The 19,486-nt window shown below is 42.7% G+C and overlaps 1 protein-coding gene across 5 annotated transcripts in view; it reads left to right on the top strand.

The window, feature by feature from the left end:
- The window catches only part of actn1 (actinin, alpha 1), a 252,605-nt gene that overhangs the window by 221,931 nt on the left and 11,188 nt on the right, over window positions 1-19,486 (top strand). For 2 of the 5 annotated variants that reach the window (XM_072266007.1, XM_072265998.1), the window contains exons 15-19: window positions 1,462-1,644; window positions 6,089-6,223; window positions 8,402-8,581; window positions 10,826-10,972; window positions 13,966-14,031. In XM_072266007.1, the coding sequence (XP_072122108.1) occupies window positions 1,462-1,644; window positions 6,089-6,223; window positions 8,402-8,581; window positions 10,826-10,972; window positions 13,966-14,031 (711 nt within the window). Of the gene's footprint in view, window positions 1-1,461; window positions 1,645-6,088; window positions 6,224-8,401; window positions 8,582-10,825; window positions 10,973-13,504; window positions 13,586-13,965; window positions 14,032-19,486 lie in introns of all 5 variants that reach the window. The other 3 variants (XM_072266016.1, XM_072265990.1, XM_072265980.1) reach the window with 2 other exon arrangements.

Raw genomic sequence — 19,486 nt, 5'->3', positions numbered from 1 at the left:
CTTCTTGTATTCCCTCAGTTTTGAGAAAGGATCTCCAGTCCGAAACATTAATTCTGCTTCTCTTCCCTCAGATGCAGCCTGACCTGCTGGGTATTTCCAGCATTTACTATTTTTATTTCAGATTTCCATCATCTGAAGATTCTTTTTAATTCCCAAACTCTCAAACCCTTCCTACCCATAGCAGCAAGAGAAACAGACTACAGAAGCACCATTTCCTAGTCACAAACCGACTATCTTGGAAACATATAGCTGGAAATGCATTTTATCAGTGGATGAAAATCCTGGGCCACCCTCCCAAATGGAAGTGGACGGGGAGCAGACCATCACAACTACAACTGATCAAGTGGCTTGCTACCACTTTCTCCAAGGGCAACCAGGGATGGGTGTTGCCAATAATTATTTTTTTTTAAGTCACACATATTGCATTTCTACATAAAGATTGTTTGCAGAATGTGAGTGTTACTCCAGAACTCCGGGATTCTTTCTCCACCGCCCTTCCACTTACAGTGCTCCTGCTTGCTTGGTATAATTGTCTAACATGCGGGGAAACTTCACTGGAGGGTTGAGAGTTGAGGTGGAACCTGTGTCACATGTAGGGGACACCAGGAATGGCAGCTTTTTATTTGCATTCCTTTTAAAACTGATTTCAAATTCCTAAACCGAAGGGTGTGACCTGAACTACTCAGGATAGGCAGCCTGATCACAAATTGTTGCATACGCCACGATGTGTATGTTGCTTTCACTTTTTCCAAATAGTCTTTATTTTAAAAAGAAAGGAATGAGCATTATTTAAACTTGAAATGCTTCAACGATCTATTAAATATTTCCTAAGGAATGCAGAATGAGCCATGCAGAGGTTAGTGGAATATATTACTATATTAGGAAAAGTCTTGTGAATTGTTTCCTACATTTAGTAGTTCCAGTGAATTTTTAGCATGCCATAGCTGAGAGAATGTGGCAGTCAGCTCGAAGTTTATAATTACGTCACAGTGATACCTTACAGTGGCTAAGTTTCTTATTAAATGTAAAGTAGTTCCATTGTAAGCTGAGACTCAGACTTATAATTGGCGACTTTCATCAATCAGTTCAGAAGATGCCAGGTTCAGGTGTAGTCTGTGCTAATCTATCTGCCACACAGTCAATGGAAAAATGAAGGGAAGCATCAATCAGGAGCCTCACCAGAGATCCAGTGACGTGTGGTGGAAGTGTGCATGTCCAGATCCTAAATAAGGCTTCCCCTTCCTCTTCCACTCAGGCGATGATACTTGGCAGCCTCCAGTCTCCATGGTTCAGAGCAATCCACATAATTAGCAGGAAGAAACCAGGCTATTCCAAAAAAAAAATCCTTCTTAAAGTTCCAACATTCTGTTCATTCTTGTTCAGATTGGGTTTTAAGGAAAACAGATAATCTTGCCTGTGGTGTCCTAACCTTGCATTGCACCCCTCTCTTCTGCACTGTAGGGATTGATCACAGCTCATGAACAGTTTAAAGCAACTCTCCCTGAGGCAGATCGTGAACGCCAAGCTATCCTAGGGATTCATAATGAGGTGTCAAAGATTGTCCAGACCTACCACGTCAACATGGCAGGTAGCAACCCTTACACAACTATCACTCCACAGGATATCAATGGCAAGTGGGAAAAGGTGAGTAAAGAATATTTCCAGAATTTATCAGCTATGCATTTAAAACAAAACGTATTTGCTAAACATTTTCTCATGGTTTGCAAGGTTCTTAGCAAATTTTGCAGTCTGTTACACAAATGTGTTTGAACAGAAACCTAGAAGGAAAAAAAATGAAAAAGGGGAGAATTTGTGCTGGATTTATCAGTTGTATGGGTCAAAATTACTCATAGTTAAAGTTTGTTTTGTATGATTACAGCCATATGTTAAAAGACAAATACATTGCTTGACTCTAAATAGTCTATAAAAATTAAATTGCTTTTAGACTTTAGCTGTTGATCCACCAGCAGAACTTATTTCATCCAAGTTTCCCAATCCAGTTATAAAATATTTAAGCCTAACACAATCTTACAAGATATATGTAGGCTGTCAGTCTGAAGTCAGTTCAGAAGGCTGCAATCATCTTCATGCCACAATATACAGAATGAAAGGCCAGGCTGGATCACACTGCTGGTTACCAACACAGCAGTCCAATGGCTGTACTAATGTTTCATCATTCTGTGAGGCAGAGGATACTCGCAAACAGCTTTACACATACATGGCCTCTCAGGAGGTTCACCATCAGTATGAGCCAGACCAGCACGCTGTAGCTTATTGGTGCCCTTTGCATCTGGCCCTTCAGCTCAATAAAATCCAGAAGGCACCTGTACTGGAGGTATTTTGGTAATTAATTGTCAGTATGATGCAGCATCATTCCATAATGTAGTGTTGCACTTTGTATCTGGCCCCTCAGCTTTATGCCAGTCATAGTTGCTGCAGCCCAGTGCAGCACCAATCATTGGCCTTAATGTTGAGCTACTCTTTTTGATTAGTCTTAAGAAAGAAACTTCTTAATATGTTTTAAATTAATTTACTATGATCCTAAATTTGTTGATTTAAATGATGTTGAAATCTTTTTAAACACCTTTGATTAAAACAAACCTTTAACAGTGTGAGCTGTCAAGATGGTGCTGAGGGCAGGGCTGAAGGATGCATTATCTAGTGACGTGGCCACCGGTTGCAGGGCAGCCCTAGAACTGATGCCCCAAGGGTTCTGCATGGCTATGGGGTGGTGATGGAGGGGGAGAAATCCAGGTGCAAACAGCAGTTTGAATTGGCTACGATCTGGTACGCTGTGTGCACCTCAGTAGTACATTTCATTCACATTCTGATTCAATCTCAAACTCCACTTTAAACTTTGGAATTTAATCTCTCCGTTTAAACAAGATGTAAGAGAGATTGCTACCAGCTGTATATGTGTTCTTCTTTTGTAATCTTCTGGATTGTTGCATAGATAGCCATCAAAAGAGAGAGCCCATTGCCAACTCCCTAATAAACCATGCTAAACTCTCTTATTCACATTCCTTCTTTGAATAATTTGGTCACAATTTATTTGTGGTTTGAATTGCATGGTAGGGTGTTCACCAGACTACTGAAACAGACAGCATACAGGCAGTGGAAGGTCTGTCACAGCGAGATATATCAGGTGACCAGAGAAAAAGATTCAAGATTATTTTGTAAGTTTCCTTGGGGGAAGAAGTATTGCAACTCCACCCTTTTCCCTGCTTATCCCTGGCCCAAGACTGTTCAGAGTCCGCTCACTAGGAACACGCATGGCAGGGGAACACCACACCCTGGGTAACCCACCCACCCACTTCATCAAGCAGCCCCTGCCCCATGGGGGGGCAGGATCTGAGGATCCCACCACATTCTCAGAATCCATTGCACTGGAGCTGGAAGGGATTCATTCTCCATCCTGAGGAACTGCATAGAAAGGACAATTGTTTGATATTCAATTGACATTTGTGTGAGTCAGGGGACACACAGGATGATGATGCCCTCTTGCTGCCCTGACCACAGTTTTATACTGGTGTACTCTTAATCTTTTTAGGTGTTGCAGCAGCCGTTCTTATGGTCTTCTTAACTGAAATAATCAATTGACTTACTGCCTATTTCCGCCTGCAGCCTTAGTACCTCTGTAAATACAAACATCGTTCAAGTTGCGATGTTAGGAGGGGAATAGATTGGCTGATCCATTAAGATTACCTGACACTCATGACATGGAGATCTTCAGAACCAAGAGCTCTGTTCACCAATGCAGTTGTGCAGCTTCTGAGAGATCAAGAAAAATGACTAAAATAGTGAGGGTGAAAATAAATATGCCAAATTAGAATTCAGGCTGGGTCTTGTCTACAAATGCAGCAGTTAGAGATTCCACTTCAAACACACGTTGCATCCATTCTAAAATCTGTTCACCTCCATCACTGCCAGGTTTCTACCCCAAGTCATTGTCACGTTGCTGAAAATAAAGTCAGTACAGTGAAGCAGCGTTTTAAAACGTAAATATTGTTTTAAATAGCCGGCCGGTGGTGTAGAGGCATCGGCACCGGACTTGGAGTTGAGTGGTTCTGGGTTCGAATCCAGCCGGCTCCTGGCACACTTTCCATCTGTGCTGGGTTGAGCGTCGAGCTAGCAACTCGGCCTCGTGAAAAAACAGAGGAAGTGCGAAAGAAACGGCCAGGTTGCCACCTGACCTTCACAAGGCATGTAAAGGAACAACAAAAATTGTTTTAAATTGTAAGTCCTTTAAAGATTTATGATGAAAATTTTGATTAACACTGTTGAAAATAGGTTTATCACCAGCAAGAAAACATTGGAATATTTATCTAACAATGCTGGGTGCCTGTCTTTGGACTGTGGTATTGTTCAGCAAGATCCCAGTTGGAAGACCAGTTCACAGCACACCTGTGCAGCCTGGCACTAGATGCTGTAGTGCAGGACCTCTTCAATTGCAAGTGGCCACTCCCTGTCACTAAGGTCCTATCCCAGCTGTCAGAGCAGTCAATGACAATAAATGATTGTGAATGTCCATGAACTATTATAAAATAACTTCTTTTTAAAACACTACGTTCACATAATTAAATCAACACGATTGTGACAGTCAAATAAGAAGATACAAAGTAACTCAGGGACTTATCTTGCAGTGTTCCAGCCCAGTGGTATTGTTTGTTCCCGTTGTTCCAAAGCAACAAATTTCATGACATATGACAGTGATGATACATCTGATTCCGATTCATTGATCTTGGCTGGACTACTGGCTTGTGCCTGAATGGGCCATAGATTTCCCAGCCTAAGAGCTCGTAATCTGTGGACATCTGCAAGCACAGGGCAGGTACCGTGGGCACTAGAACATAAATGGAGTGGAAGGCTGAGCTTCAGCCTGTGCTCAGGAATCCCAAACTTCAAATCCATTAAGATATGAGCAAATTCTAATGGGAATGTTTTGGACTTGGTGCCATTCCAATTTTAAATCACTGAAAATTGTATTATGAGACAAACCAGACTTCTGATTATGTTGGGGACAATTGTCGATATATTTTTCAAAAATACAGAATCTTTCAAATGTCGTTGTGAACAGCAGGTTACTCTGTTAATTTTTAAAGTACTGCTAAAAACCTACAGATGTGAACAATGACAGTTTACTCATCAGGAAGGTGGCCATTTTTAAGATGCAACCAATTTTAAGTACAATGTTCCCAAAGCAAGCTCATGACGTCTTTGAAACACATGGCAAAAAGCCATGCGGTTCAGAAACAGTCCGCCTGCTGACCGTCAAGCACCTTTCTCCACTGATCCTAGACTAATCCCATTTACTCTCCCCACATTCTCAACGACACCTCCGGATCCTATCACTCACCATGCACAAGGGAAAATTTACATCAGCCAATTAATATACCAGCCTGCATGTCATTAAGTTTTGGGAGAAATCAGAGCATCCGGGGAAAATAAGTAAATTCCACACACATAGTCACTGGAGCCGTACAGTGCTGTTTTCTCAGCTGCATCATTGTGCATGGCTATCCTCAAAATTGTTCTGGAGCAGTGTAATCCTGCAGGTACTCTATCCCTTCTACATAATACAGCTTCTACCCTAGTCAAGCAAGGTCCCCTTTGAAGGCATAAACGTACCTTCTCATCTCCGACTCCAGGCCTGCAGCTCCTCAGAATGCCATTCCCATACCTTGTAAGTGTCTGTCACATAAATCAACTCTAAATGATGAATACTAATTGATTGCTCAGTTGTGTGAAACATAACTGCTGAAGCTTAGAGTGTCTGAACTTGAGCTACGCACAATAAAGGGCGCTGGAAGATATTCACTACCCATCCTCCTCCCCTAAGTTGCAATACCAATTATAGTACCCCTTACTTCGCTCTGGAGAACTGTGCGTGGTCCAGTGCATAGAATACAAAATAGGTTTATTATAGTCAAAATTGGGTAACTTCCATTCAGCTACAAATGCTACACCCTCTCCCACAACCAGTATCCCAGCTAATGCAAAATAAATAAAGGTTTATCTTCGGCCGTATTTGGGATTTTCTGCTGAAGGAGCTTTGAAAGGTCAAGTTTTGCCTGTGTTTTGCTTTCAGGTTCGACATCTGGTGCCACAAAGGGACCATGCTCTGATAGAGGAGAACGCTCGCCAACAGTCCAATGAGAGGTTGCGGAAGCAGTTTGCTACACAGGCCAATGTCATTGGTCCTTGGATTCAGACAAAAATGGAGGTAATTTTAGCAGTCTCTAAACTACAGCTGCATTTTTAGTGGCAGTGCCATTAAGAAACATGATGACTTTATGATTAAAGAATGTATTATTAGATGGATATTGACAACTGCAAATGTCTTTGTGTTTTCATGGTAACTGGGGAAAATCCACATGATCACAGGGAGAATGCGCCATGTGGTTTAATTTGACCTTGTGTTCAGCACAGGCATTATGGGCCAAAGGGCCGTTCATGTGCTGTACTGCTCCACATTCTAAACAGCCAATTATTGACCATGATATCATTCATTGCTCCTTTTCACGTAGCGCCAAGGAATCTTCTCTACCCATTGAGAGGGGAATGCTTCAGTTTATGATCTCATCCAAAAGATGCAATTCTGACATTTGCAGCATCCCCTCAGGATTCCCATGCAGTGTTTGTCTGTAGTACATCTGAACATTTTGTATCTCTGAAGAGGAGTGGGAAATAAGCATGGAGATTTTGTACAATTCACCCTTCAGAACTGTACAATGGTCTCCCCCTTTTTCTGAAATATGCTTTTCCATCTGTCTATATCAGTGGTCCCCAACCTCCGGGCCGCGGACCAATATCGGGCCGCGAAGCATGCAGGGGTGCAGCAGTAGTCGGAACGCACCCAGCACATCTTTAAGAAAAAAGCTGAAATAAACAAGCTAATTAATTAGGTGCCACCCGGCACGTAAATGTCGGCCCAGATCAGAGGCGATTGCTGATTGCGCAGAGCAAGTGAAATCGGCAATCGCCTCTGATCTGGGCCGATATTTACATGCCGGGTGGCACCTAATTAATTAGCTTGTTTATTTCAGCTTTTTTCTTAAAGATGTGCTGGGTGTGTTCCGACTACTGCTGCACCCCTGCATGCTTCGCGGCCTGGAGGTTGGAGACCACTGTCTATATGAAAATGCAAGTTTAGAAATTCAGTGCCATTACCTCGCCTTTTCAGCGTAAAGCCATTGACAACTCACTGATAACAATCATTCCTAAGTCATATTGCAGTGTTCCAGAAATTCAGCTTAGCATCAGGGGTGACATAATTTCCCACACCAGTCTTAAAAGAGTATTGAGAGAGAAATTAGGCTAAGTTGGCCAGGGCCAGTAATGCTTCACTAATATCACTTGATTGGGAGATTGCAAAGTAAGTTCATCGCTTACCTATGATCCTAGGCAGCCTCCCATTCAGTTCCAAGCCCACACTGACTCCTAATCTTGCTCCTATCCCTGCAAGGTCCAGGCCCCTGACGCCCATACTCTCTGTGGGTTCACAACCAACTTCCGTCAATAGTTCTTTTTCCCAATCCAACAACTCCCCCAAATCCTTCCTTGGATCCCCGTTTTACTTCTATTTTCAATTCCTTGCACTCCAACTCACCCCCCCCCTCCACGCCATCACATCTTGTTGCTGTCTCTAGGCCATGACCGTGGACAATCTCCCTCTTAGCCTCTTGCCACCAACCCCTTCTGGAGACACCCTGATTATTTTCATTCCTTAACCAAACCACAGTCCCAACGCTCGTCCTGTGGACCACCAGCCGTCTTCTCCCTTGCCCCAACCCCTATATCACAAGCTGCTCATTTTCCACTGCAGAGAAATGTAAGTCTCTGAAATGTGCAGCAGCTGGGTCAAATACAAATATTTTGCACTGCCTGGCTGGACAAGACTCGTGGCTGCACAAAATGTCTGCTCCTAAGTATGGAGTTTTAGCACCTCCGTTTTATAATCGTGTTTAAGCTCTGGGCATCATACTGATGAGAAATCACAGAAATAACGCAGCACAGAAACAGGCCCTTCAGCAAATTATGTACACACCAATTATCAACCACCTACTTAGATTAATCCTGCAATAATACCTTCTTTAATTCCACCCACATTCATAGCAACTCACCTCCCCACCCCTCCACTCTTCCCCACTTCCCAGATACCACTAGTCAGCTACACATTAGGGGTAATTTACTATGGCCAGCTTGTACATCCTTGGGACATGGGAGGAACCCATGTGGCCATGGAGAACATGCAGGCTCTCCAGAGATCAGGACTGAACCCAGTTCTCTGGCACCATGAGACACCGGCTCTTCAAGCTGCGTCACTTTGTCCCCCTCGCCCCTGCGGTGGAGCAGTTCACCTCCCGACACTGACTGGCCAGCCTTCTGTCAACTCTTACAGGAGATTGGACGTATTTCCATCGAGATGCACGGCACGCTGGAGGATCAGCTGAACCACCTGCGGCAGTACGAGAGGAGCATTGTCAACTACAAACCAAAGATTGATCAGCTCGAGGGAGACCATCAGCTCATCCAAGAGGCGCTGATCTTCGACAATAAACACACCAACTACACAATGGAGGTGAGAGCATTCAATGCACTCAAAAGAGGCGGTGATCTCTGCTTAACTGCTGCCCTCTTCATAATGCTAATGGCTGTAGTTTCTGTTTAAGTGTCTGGAGATAACTCCGAACTCCCGCTGCTGGCTCACAACTTTTGTCTTAACTTGTGTTGGCGGTCTACGGTTGAAATGGCTTGTGTTCTCCCTTTTCCTTGATTCAGGTGGTAGGTTCAAATAGTAGAGGCACTGAGCATGGAGTTTGCTTCCCCAGCCTTCTCTCCACCGTTGACTGGAGTTCCAACACAGTCAGGGGTTAGCTCTTCCTCAACCCTGCAATGCAGACCTTCATAAATACAAAAACTCAATCATTTGACTCAAATATCAGCACGTATGCTGTAGACAATGCCCACATCAGGAGTCGAGTTTATGGAAATGAAACCGGTCACGTGATAAGGCAGCCACACAGTGCAAGCTCTGGTGAATACTTTGGCTTCAAGGCAGTCACTCTTTTACTTCTAGCCGGTGTCCACCCACACTTGACCTATGCCCTTTTAAAATGGGTCAGTGTCATTTCTTAAAGGCGATGCATTGTTTAAGCAGATGACTATCCCGGTACAGTTGTCAGATATTCAGGAAGATTCAAAGCTGTTTATGTGAGATAAACAGTGTGATCTTAGTTTGGAATGTCAGTACAGACAGATACATCCTCTTTCTCAAACAAAAGGCACCAGGGGGAGGTGATAGGCAGGTGAGGAAAAGAAGTAAGAGAGGGGCCAGTGTAGGGAATTGAAGAAGAGGGAATGGGGAGGGAGGAAAGTTGAAATAGATGTTCATGTCATCAGGTTGGAGGCTATCTAGAAGGGAATATGAGGTACTGCTCCTCCAACCTCAAAGTGACCTCATCGTGGCAGAAGAAGAGGTCATGGACAGACATTTTGGAACGGGAATAGGGATAGGAATTAAAATGGTTGGCCACCGAGAAATTCCGCTTTTTACGGATGGAGCAGAGTTGTTTGACAAAGTTGTCAATATCTATCCCCTCCCCCGGTACTCCTCCTCTTTCCCTTTCTCCCATGGTCTACTCTCCTCTCCTATTAGATTCCTTCTTCTCCAGCCCTTTGCCTTTTACATCTATCACCTCCCAGTTTCTTACTTCATTCCCCCCGCCCCCACCTCTCCCTTACCCACTTGGCTTCACCTATCACCTTGCTTTCTTTCTTCCATCTTCTTATTCGGGCATCTTCCCCCTTCCTTTCCAGTCATGGTGAAAGGTCTTGGTCTGAGAAGTCAACTGTTTATTCATTTCCATAGATGCTGCCTGACCTGCTGAATTCTTCCAGCATTTAGTGTGTGTTGCTCGAGATTTCCAGCATTTGCAGAGTCTCGTGTGTTTATGATTTGCAGAATAGTGAGGTAGTGTTCATGAACAATTTAGAACTTTAATGGCTGAAGGGAAGAAGCTATTCCTAAAATGCTGAGTGTGCATTTTCAGGAGCAGACATTTTGTGATATGTCTTAGATATCATTATTTTGCCCACATTTTGCACTATAGTTAAAACATCAAATTTCACAACACACACTAAATGCTGGAGGAACTCAGTAGGTTAGGCAGCATTTATGGAAATGAATAAACAGTCGATGTTTCAGGCTGACGCCCTTCTTCAGGACTGAGAAAGAAGGGGGAAGATGCCAGAATAAAAAGATGGAGGGGGGAGGGAAAGAGGCTAGCTAGAAGGTGATAGGTGAAGCCACGTGGGTGGAAAACATAAGGAGTTGGGGAGGAAGGATAGGAGGGTCTGATGGGAGAGGAGAGCGGACCATAGGAGAAAGGGAAGGAGGAGAGGACCCAGGGGAGGTGATAGGCAGGTAAGAAGAGGTGAAAGCCCAGAGTGGTTCATGAGAATAAATCTGATTCTGGCTTGAAATTTTCACTGTTTCTCTACAGAATGCTACCTGACCTGAATATTTATTGCAATTGAAATGGAAATGGTTGTACTTGGCAGTATTCAGGGTGCAATGTTGTTTGTGGTTTTGAGCACAGTAGAACTCCCACGGCATCGTTTTCCTCTCGCCGTGTTAGCAACTGTTTCTAAAGATTCGCTAGCTGTTCTAGCTTGCATGGTACTAAACTCCTCATTTTGTTGCAGGTCTAACAAGGGTGCATTGAGAATAGCACTCAGAGAGAATACCCAAGTGTGGGAGATACGATGGAGGATGCATTAAGCAAGTGCACTGACCTCCCTGACCTCCTTGTCTTTGTTTCAGCACATCCGGGTGGGTTGGGAACAGCTGCTCACTACCATTGCCAGGACAATCAATGAAATTGAGAACCAGGTCCTGACCAGGGATGCCAAGGGCATCAGCCAGGATCAGATGAATGAGTTCCGGGCCTCCTTCAATCATTTCGACAGGGTAAGCCAGCAATTTGATTTGTGTGTCTATCAGTGATAGTTGTTCGATTTTTCTGGCTGAGACTACTAGACTACAGCAAAGAATTCATTTAAGAAATGGGTGATGGGTTTAAGAGTGGAATGTTTGCCATGGAAACCAAAACTGGAGTAACTAGCCGCCCCTGAGACCCAGTTAATAAGCAGGAGAAGTTATGTGCAGTGGGGAGAGCTGTTAACAGTTCTGACACAAGATGCAACAAACTAATTAGTGCTAAAGGATGTTCCTTCAGCATGCTTTTGTCTATGCTAATTCTCTCCCTTCCTCCCTTCTGAGCTGAAGGTAGAGGCTGGGACACATTATTTGTTCTTCAGTGAGATCACCAAGGAGCATTCCCGCGGTGTGACAGTCTTTACTCAGCCGGGCAGAGCTGCATTTTCCATGTCCATTCCAGTGGCACTTGGGAACAAAGTCACCAGTTAACAAGAGATTCGGGGCAATTTCTTCTTTAGCAGCTTGTAGCTTGAACGTGTCCATGCGTTGTGCCTCAGAGAATCGGATAGCATACGCCAGGTTTAGGGTCTCCACGGCGTTTCAGTGCTGGTGCTGCAAGGAAGGAAAAAAGCTAGGCTGTAAGGGAAGGAATATCATTGATGGCTTCCCTCCATAGCAACTGGGTAGAGGGAGGTTGCCTGGCACCAGGAGGTGAAAATTCAGAGGTGATGCATGGGCTGGGAAGAAAATCAAAGTGAATTGCACAATGAGTAACATACTATTCCTCATTAAAAGTAGATAATATGTGCTAGAGTAAGATTGTTTCTTAACGGTGCAGTCATCTTTATTCTATAACACACATTAATTTTTAGCTAATCATTATATCTGCTCTTTAAACTGCCTGGATTATTAACATCAGGTTTCCATGTTGAAGTGCTGAATATTCTGAATTTTAACATTGCATTGTAATTGTCCAATAAAAGATCTGTTAAAGAAAATGAAAATGGTGCATTGAAAAATAAATATTGAATGTTTTTCTTACATGTTGACTGTAGACTTGCTTTAAAGGAGTTGAATGTTTGACCTCGTACCTCTGGCTAAACTCGCCTGTCCTATCACATGCAACTGCTCTCACTGCATATCCTTATCCTGAGCACCGTGTGTCACTGCATCAAAGGACACATCCACTCTTGGATGTGCAGCTTTGTTAAATTGTATTCATACTTGTTTGTTTTAAGGTACTTCTGAATTTAAAAAAAACTCTTCTATCTAATGATGTGGATTTGACAGGAAAATGACAGGGATCAATATTAACAATCATTTAGTAATTGAAGTAATATGGGATTACTTCATAATGAAGTAATACGGGATGAAGGGGAGACTATCATTGTTTACAATTCATGTTCTTTTTGCTCAGTCTCCTGAAGAAGCTCAGGTAGAGCAAGCATGCCAGCATGGACTGATTGGGCTAAATAGCCTGTTTTCATGTGGCTTATACCACGTTGACATCCCAAATTACAAAAGGGCGGCATGGCAGCATAGCGGTTAGCACCGTGCTCTACAGCACCAGTGATCACCGGTCAGGGTTCAGCTCCTGCCTCTGTCTGTAAGGACTCTGTGTGTTCTCCCTGTGACAGCAGGATTCTCCCTGGCTCTTCCGGTGTCCTCCCACATTCCAAAGATGCCCGGTTAGGGTTAATGAATTCTGAGCGTGCTATGTTGGCACCAGAAGTGGGGTGACACTTGCAGGCTGCCCCCAGCACAATCTTTGACGCAAAACAACGCCTTTCACTGTATGTTTCAATGTACGTGTGACAAATAAAACTAATCTTCAATCTTTAAGTTGTTCCAAAGTTCAACTCTGTTAGGGTTTTATGTCCTTCCCACTCCTCCAATCCCTGCCCTTCCAGCTCTGAACAAAAGCTTGAAAAATCTGGATTGTGACCATTTCAGAAGGTGCAATACCAATCCACCATCCAGTCTTTCCATGGCGTTTGTAAGCAGGGGGTGAAAGCACCTTAAAGATTTCTAATGTGCCCATAATTGTGACGGCCTTTCTACTACTGGTACTCTGCACCAGTCCTTAGTGGTGAGAGGTCAAAAGTGAGGGATTATCTGGAGATGCCTCCAGTGCTGTTGGCTTGTATGGATAATAATAATTTTTAACTTGCTCAAAATTAGAAAACATAACCATTGATATGCAATTGGTGTATTCTAACTCTTAAAATAAAACTGATTTGGAAAACTCCCCAATTCATCTCTTGTAATTAAAAGGAAGTCAATTGTTAGTTTTGGTCCCTGTCAGGCAAACCTACTGGGGAGCACAGCAGCTTTCTAGTAGTCTGGATATGAAGCTTTATCATTTGGAACCGTGATGTTTAAACTGTTGCAATATCTAATATTATGCACTTTGTTTCCTCTTTCCACTTGCATGATCTCTTCCCTTCCCCATTTACCCCTTGCACGCACAACTATTCACTCTATCCCCGCCCCCTGCCCTCACCCAACAACTGCTGCCTCCATCACCATGCATGGCGTTCCACGTGGCAATGCCTAACCCAGGATCACTCTGGCACCCTTGGAGCAGAGGAATTCAAAGCCTGCCTCATCAGCTTGGGGTACGATATTGGAAATGACGCACAGGTATTGATTGCTAGCATATGATGTGAAGTAATGCACTCCCGTGTGCTGAATTAACTAAACTTGTGTTTTTTTTTCTCTTTTTTTTATCTGTGTTGATCTTATCGTTTCTCTGTGTCTGTGATGAATTGTCTTTTGTAATTTCTCTTCCTTTTCAATTGACTTTTCTCCAATTGCTTACAACTTTGAATCTGTCTTAATTGAAACATTCTGTACGCTTTTTGTCCATTTAAATCTCCCTTGGTTTCTGCTTGTGTTTTTTGCTTTGATTCATCGTTGACGTGTTTTTCCACTTGACTTTGCTGTCTCCTTCTCCCTTGTTGCCTAATGATGTTTCACTGTGTCTATGTCTTGTTGGTGTCTCCTTCCTCCTCTCTCTGTAGAAGAGGACTGGAATGATGGACAGTGATGATTTCAAAGCTTGCCTTATCTCCATGGGTTACAATCTGGTATGGTGACTTCCCGTTCCTTCTATTTTCAATTTATTAGCACTCGGTTCTGAAGCTGGCTGATTAATTCATGTTAACTGGTGTTTGTCATTGTACAAGTGTTTGGATTAGTGACTTGCTTTATCCAGAAACAGAGTTTGTTGGTTTCCTTGTTTGGGGTTGTTTTTTTTTTTAACACTAACAATAGTTTACCTCTTCTTTCTATGGTGGAGAATTCTACCTTGTCCCAGAGGATTTCCATTTTACAAGAGTGACTAGTTAATATGCTCACATTGATACAGTAAGTTTCCCGTAGATTACTGCAATGTACCAAGTCGTTATTGCAAGAAATGTCCCTGGTCTGAGAAGTCCTCTCCTCCACTGTAGGTAATCTTGTTGGTACCTTGCAGGGCTTATAAAATCCTAGAATCATACAGCACAGAAACAGGCCCTATTGGTCCACTGTATCCATGCTGATCATGATGATTATCTCCACTCATCCCACCTCCCTCTACGCCTTTTAAATACCTTTTAAACATTGTAATTGTATCTGCCTTTTCCAGCTTCTCTGGCAGCTCATTGCAAATAACCATCTCCCCTGATGTGGAAAATCTTACCCCTCGATCTACTTTAAATTTCTCCCTTCATACTTCAAACCTGTGCCCTCTAGTTCGAGGCACCCATGTGACTATCTGTCCTAACCATGCTTCTCGTAATCTTAGAAACCTCCAATAAGATCAGCCCCCTGTGTTCCTGTGAGAGAATAAACCCAGACTCTCCAATCTAATTTTTGGGTGATCTACTACAATGTCAGCAAAGTTAGCTTCAATTTGGAACATCTGCTTTCAAGAGATAATGGATTCCTCGACAGCTTCCATTTTTTTGTGATGTAGAAGGTGGCTACGTTGGCCCTTCAAGGCTATCATCCTGATCCCTGCTTTCATGAATGAGATAGATTTACACTGGGAGAAAAATGTTGAGGGGTAATGGTGCAAAGGCAAGGAAATAAAGTTGAGATACAATTCAGTTCAACCTAGATCTGGGCCAATAGGATGCATGGTTACCACTTGTTCCTATATCCCTTTAAAATATGGGACTCTGAGCCACAATTATGCCTACAGTGTTGCTGTGCCTTTCCTTCCACTCTCTTCCTGGCCATCCCAATCTGTCATGTGATTTCTGGGTTAGAGAGAATCCCAGGGGAAAGCTCCTTATCATTGAAGCTTAAATGGGACATCATTAAGTGGGGAAGAACGTAAATTGGCAAGGTTTTGATGATGGAGGTGTATTGATTTACATTTGCAAAAGGCATTAATGGATATTGAGCAGTGACAGCTAAACAGAACTGATCTAAGCAGGCTTTTGAAGCCAAATGGCTTCAGCTGTTTCTACCATTAGCACACAATAAAAGGACAACCATAGGGAACAGCAACTTTGGATAAAGCAATCCAGACAAATTGTACAGATTGAAAAGGTTAAATATTCAGTAGGGTTTGTTTTTCTTTAAGATATTATTTGGAGCTGGGAATAAGAAAGCAATTTAGATCCTTAAAAAGAATAAGGTAAATAAATTAGCACTTAATTTGGCAACATCCTCTCTTTCACAGGGGATGGAAGGTTGGATATGAGATTGCTTTAAGCACTCATTTGAAAAATATTTCTTTATAATGTTGGTGTTCTGCCAGAGATAAATGGTGCAGGGTATAATGGATATATCAGCAACTTAATACTGAGGTATTCCTAAAGTAGGCAAAACTTCTTCCCTGCTCTTGAGTGGGGGTAAAATACGTTTCCCTGTGCTTATACTAGGAGCCAAACTATATTGCAAATTTGGAGGGGAAGTGAGAAAAATTGTTCACATTATCTAGGGACTCATTAAAACATGAGTTTATTTGATTTATTAATTGCTAAACTAATACAGATAAGGGTTGTATGGTGTAATTTGTTGGTAAACGTTGCCCTTCCTCTCTGGGCACTGAATTTATCTCAAACTCAAATGGATCCTCGATTTTAGTTCCTCTAAAGCTGCCCAGAGTTATCCTACTGTTGTAATTTACACTGTTTCACATAAGGTTGTATATTGGATATATTACTTCATATCCCCCCTACATAGATAAAAGTTATATCTACAGAAGCAGAGTTTACATGCAAATTTCTTCAGTTCTTTAACTTGTACCACCTCTAGTGTTGTTGCTGTAATATCTGCTTTCCCCTTCAAAAAAATGCTAAAATACAATTAGACAAGTTCAAATAATAGTAATGTTGACACAGAACTTTCTGCATGCCCCTTAATTCCACTTCAGCCCAACCCAGTCAGCTGTTGTACGGCAGAGACTGATCATCAGCAGCAGATATCTTGACACAGCAGACCGAGGTTACTCCTAGCTGATCTCCAGAGATTCGGAAGGCCACATTTGTTGACCAGTCCCTGTAGGTCTCAACCAGGCCAATTTTGGGAGGCTAAGTCAACCCCAACATCCCTTCAAGGAAGGGGAACTGTGCTTTCTTCTTTGATCTGAACTCCAGCTTGTCTGCAGTTACACCTTCAATAAAGCAGACATGCCTGCACATTATCAGAATAATTGTCAGCATTCTGGGGATTGGACAATGCCTGTCTCAACACCTTTTGGGTGTGTTATAGTATTATCTTTCTGATTGGGAGGACAGAAAGGGTGAAAACAGAATCAAGTTCTCAATCCACCTTAACAGCAGAACAAGACTATTGAAGGAAAAATACACAACTTCCCAGTTACAGTCCTAGTTAAACTTTAGTGGGATCAATGACTTTTACTCAACAATTCCATCCAAACCCTTGTATGTATGCATGCTTCTATGTTAGACTTAGACTGTTTTTAACAGAAAAAAAATATGTTGGCCTTAGTGTACGCAGTTCAGGCAATTAGGTATTGGGATGGGATTCCAGAAGAAATTCTTCATTCCCTTTACCTAACCCAATCTCCCTAGCCTTCGTTGGTCAGGGTCGACCACAGATGTTGCATCCTAGCTCTTGAAGTCAATACGCAAGCCGGGGCAGTACAATAAGGAGAACAAGGTGTTGCCCATGCAGCAAGCTCCCCCTCTCCATGCAGCTGATGAATCCAAAGGAACAGCAGAGACAAATGTAGTTTGGTCAGTTTGGTACCAGTGGCGTCACAGGAGTTGCCAGTCGGTTTTGTACTCAACATCGGACTGCATTAAGGACTCCAGCTCTGGATTTTTCCTCAGGGTTTACTCATGAAACCTTCCCCATGAATGGGTATAGCCTCAAGGCAGCGGAGGTCTCAAATCAGTTTTCGTTCTCCTAGATGAGCTGCCAACCACAGCTGATAAGTCCTATTGGCCAGGAGCGAGTGATTTTATGGTGCCAGTAACCCACCTTTGCCCCTTCTCCTGTCAAGTAAAAACAGTTCCGCTGGACTTAGTTGCTAAGCCACATGTGAAGGCCAGGAGCTGGATTTGCTTTCAGAGCCTATTTGAAATGCACCCCATTGGGAGCAGCTAGTGGGAGCTTATCCCCCCTACCCCCTCCCCAGCTCTACTAACTTAAGGAACCACATTGCCCATCTCTCCAACAATATATATCAGAGTCCAATAGCTCTGTAAGTAAAAGTTTGAACAGCAAACTCTCATCATCATTCCCCAAAGCCTTAACTCCATTAACCAACTTTGGGGGAGCTTCCCACCTTCATTTAATGTGACTTCCTTTTCCATGTCCAATCTGGCCGCACCTTATCCTGGCATGGGGCAATCTCAGCCCCTCTTCCTCTTCATGTTGCCTCATGGCAACATGATTCTCACAAAGACAGTTTATACACAAATGCCAGTGATGTTAAGTTCATTTTCTGAAGCCTCTCTGCCTCTTAGCTCTACCATGGTTTCCTGGTGGCTTGCTTCACATCAGTCCTGGGAAGGGTTGCAACTTTTGGCAGTTCAGTGCAAGGAAAGTCATTCAAGAGTTACATCAGGGGGGCGTCACGTGATGACGTGGGATTGAGACGTGTAAATCCAGCTCTCCCGTAAAAAATCAGCAAAGTACCGTTTAAACAAAGTAAAGTTAATAAATACTTTCTGAAAACTACTTATAAACTTCGTAAGACTACTCTACGATATGCCTCGTAAACCACAACAGAAGAAGTCTGTTGTGAAGTCGCCGCGAGATGGGAAGAAAAAGGGCCTACTGCAGCGATGGAGCCTTGGATTCAGGTTGGATCTCCTTCAGAGGAGACGCATTTTATCTCTGGCGTAGAAGAACAAGGAGCAATGGCGGCGGTAGCAGTCTCTCGGAAGAAGATGCCGGAATTGCGCATGCACAAATCGACACAATTTAAACTACAAGAACCGACGGCCACTGCAACTGAAAGTGACTCAGAGTCAGAATTGGATATCACAGAGAATACAGATGAAGAAGAGGAGGAGAACTGGAAGAGATTGGAAGTAAAGGAGACGACGACGACATAAGAGAGGCTTTATTGCAGTTAATGGCTGAATTAAGAAAATTAAGAACAGAGCTTAGAGACGTGAAGATGTGCTATGATAAAGCTATGAAAAGACAGGATAAAATGGATAAGAAACTTCAGAAGATGGAAAGAATAATCGAGCATATTAACGATACAGTGGAAAAAACAGAAAATAATGTACTCGTCTGGAACACGGAAAGAAATCGACTCTTGGAGAAAGTGGACGTGTTGAAAAATTTTAGTAGACGTAATAACATTAAAATTGTTGGTCTTAGAGAAGGTATAGAGGGAGATAATCCAATAGAATTTTTTCAAAGATGGATCCCGAAAACCTTGCAAATGAAGGAGGAAGACCGATCAATTGAAATTGAGCGGGTACATAGAGCTCTAAGACCAAAACCACAAGATGACCAATATCCACGATCAATTTTAATAAAATTCTTAAGATTTCAAGACAAAGAAAGGATTCTTCTGGCCACTGCCCAAGCTGCCAAGAAGAGAAAAGGGCCATTGATGATAGAAGGGAAGAAAATTTTTTTCTACCCTGACATAAGTTATGAACTTTTGAAAAGAAGGAAGAAGTTTAATCCAGTGAAAAAACCCCTATGGGATCACGGTTATCAATTTATATTGCGTTATTCTGCAACCTTGAAGATATTTTTGCCTGGTGGAGAAAAAAGATTTTTTGACAATTACCAGAAAGCGGAGGAGTTTGTGCGAGATTCTTTGAAGATTCACCAGATACAAGAACAAACTTAGGGGAGCGAGATGGATTGAAGATGAAGACTGGATCAAGGATTAGGCCTGTTGAATTTTTAGGTGGATGAATATATAAATATATTATTAATTATATGAGGGAGGGGAAGAAAGGTTAAAATTTGAGGAATATTAGCTGGGAATAATAACATTAATTTTTTTCTATATATATATATATATATAATTTTTTGTTACGGGGGAGCTGGAAGAAACACTGTCCAATTGCTACGTTATTCATGTGTGCAAGCGTGGCAATAGCCACG

Source organism: Mobula birostris, chromosome 1 (genome assembly GCF_030028105.1).
Source record: "Mobula birostris isolate sMobBir1 chromosome 1, sMobBir1.hap1, whole genome shotgun sequence".
NCBI classification, from domain to species: Eukaryota; Metazoa; Chordata; class Chondrichthyes; order Myliobatiformes; family Myliobatidae; genus Mobula; species Mobula birostris.
The sequence above is the reverse complement of the archived record's forward strand: the minus strand, read 5'-3'. Positions and strand labels throughout refer to the sequence as shown.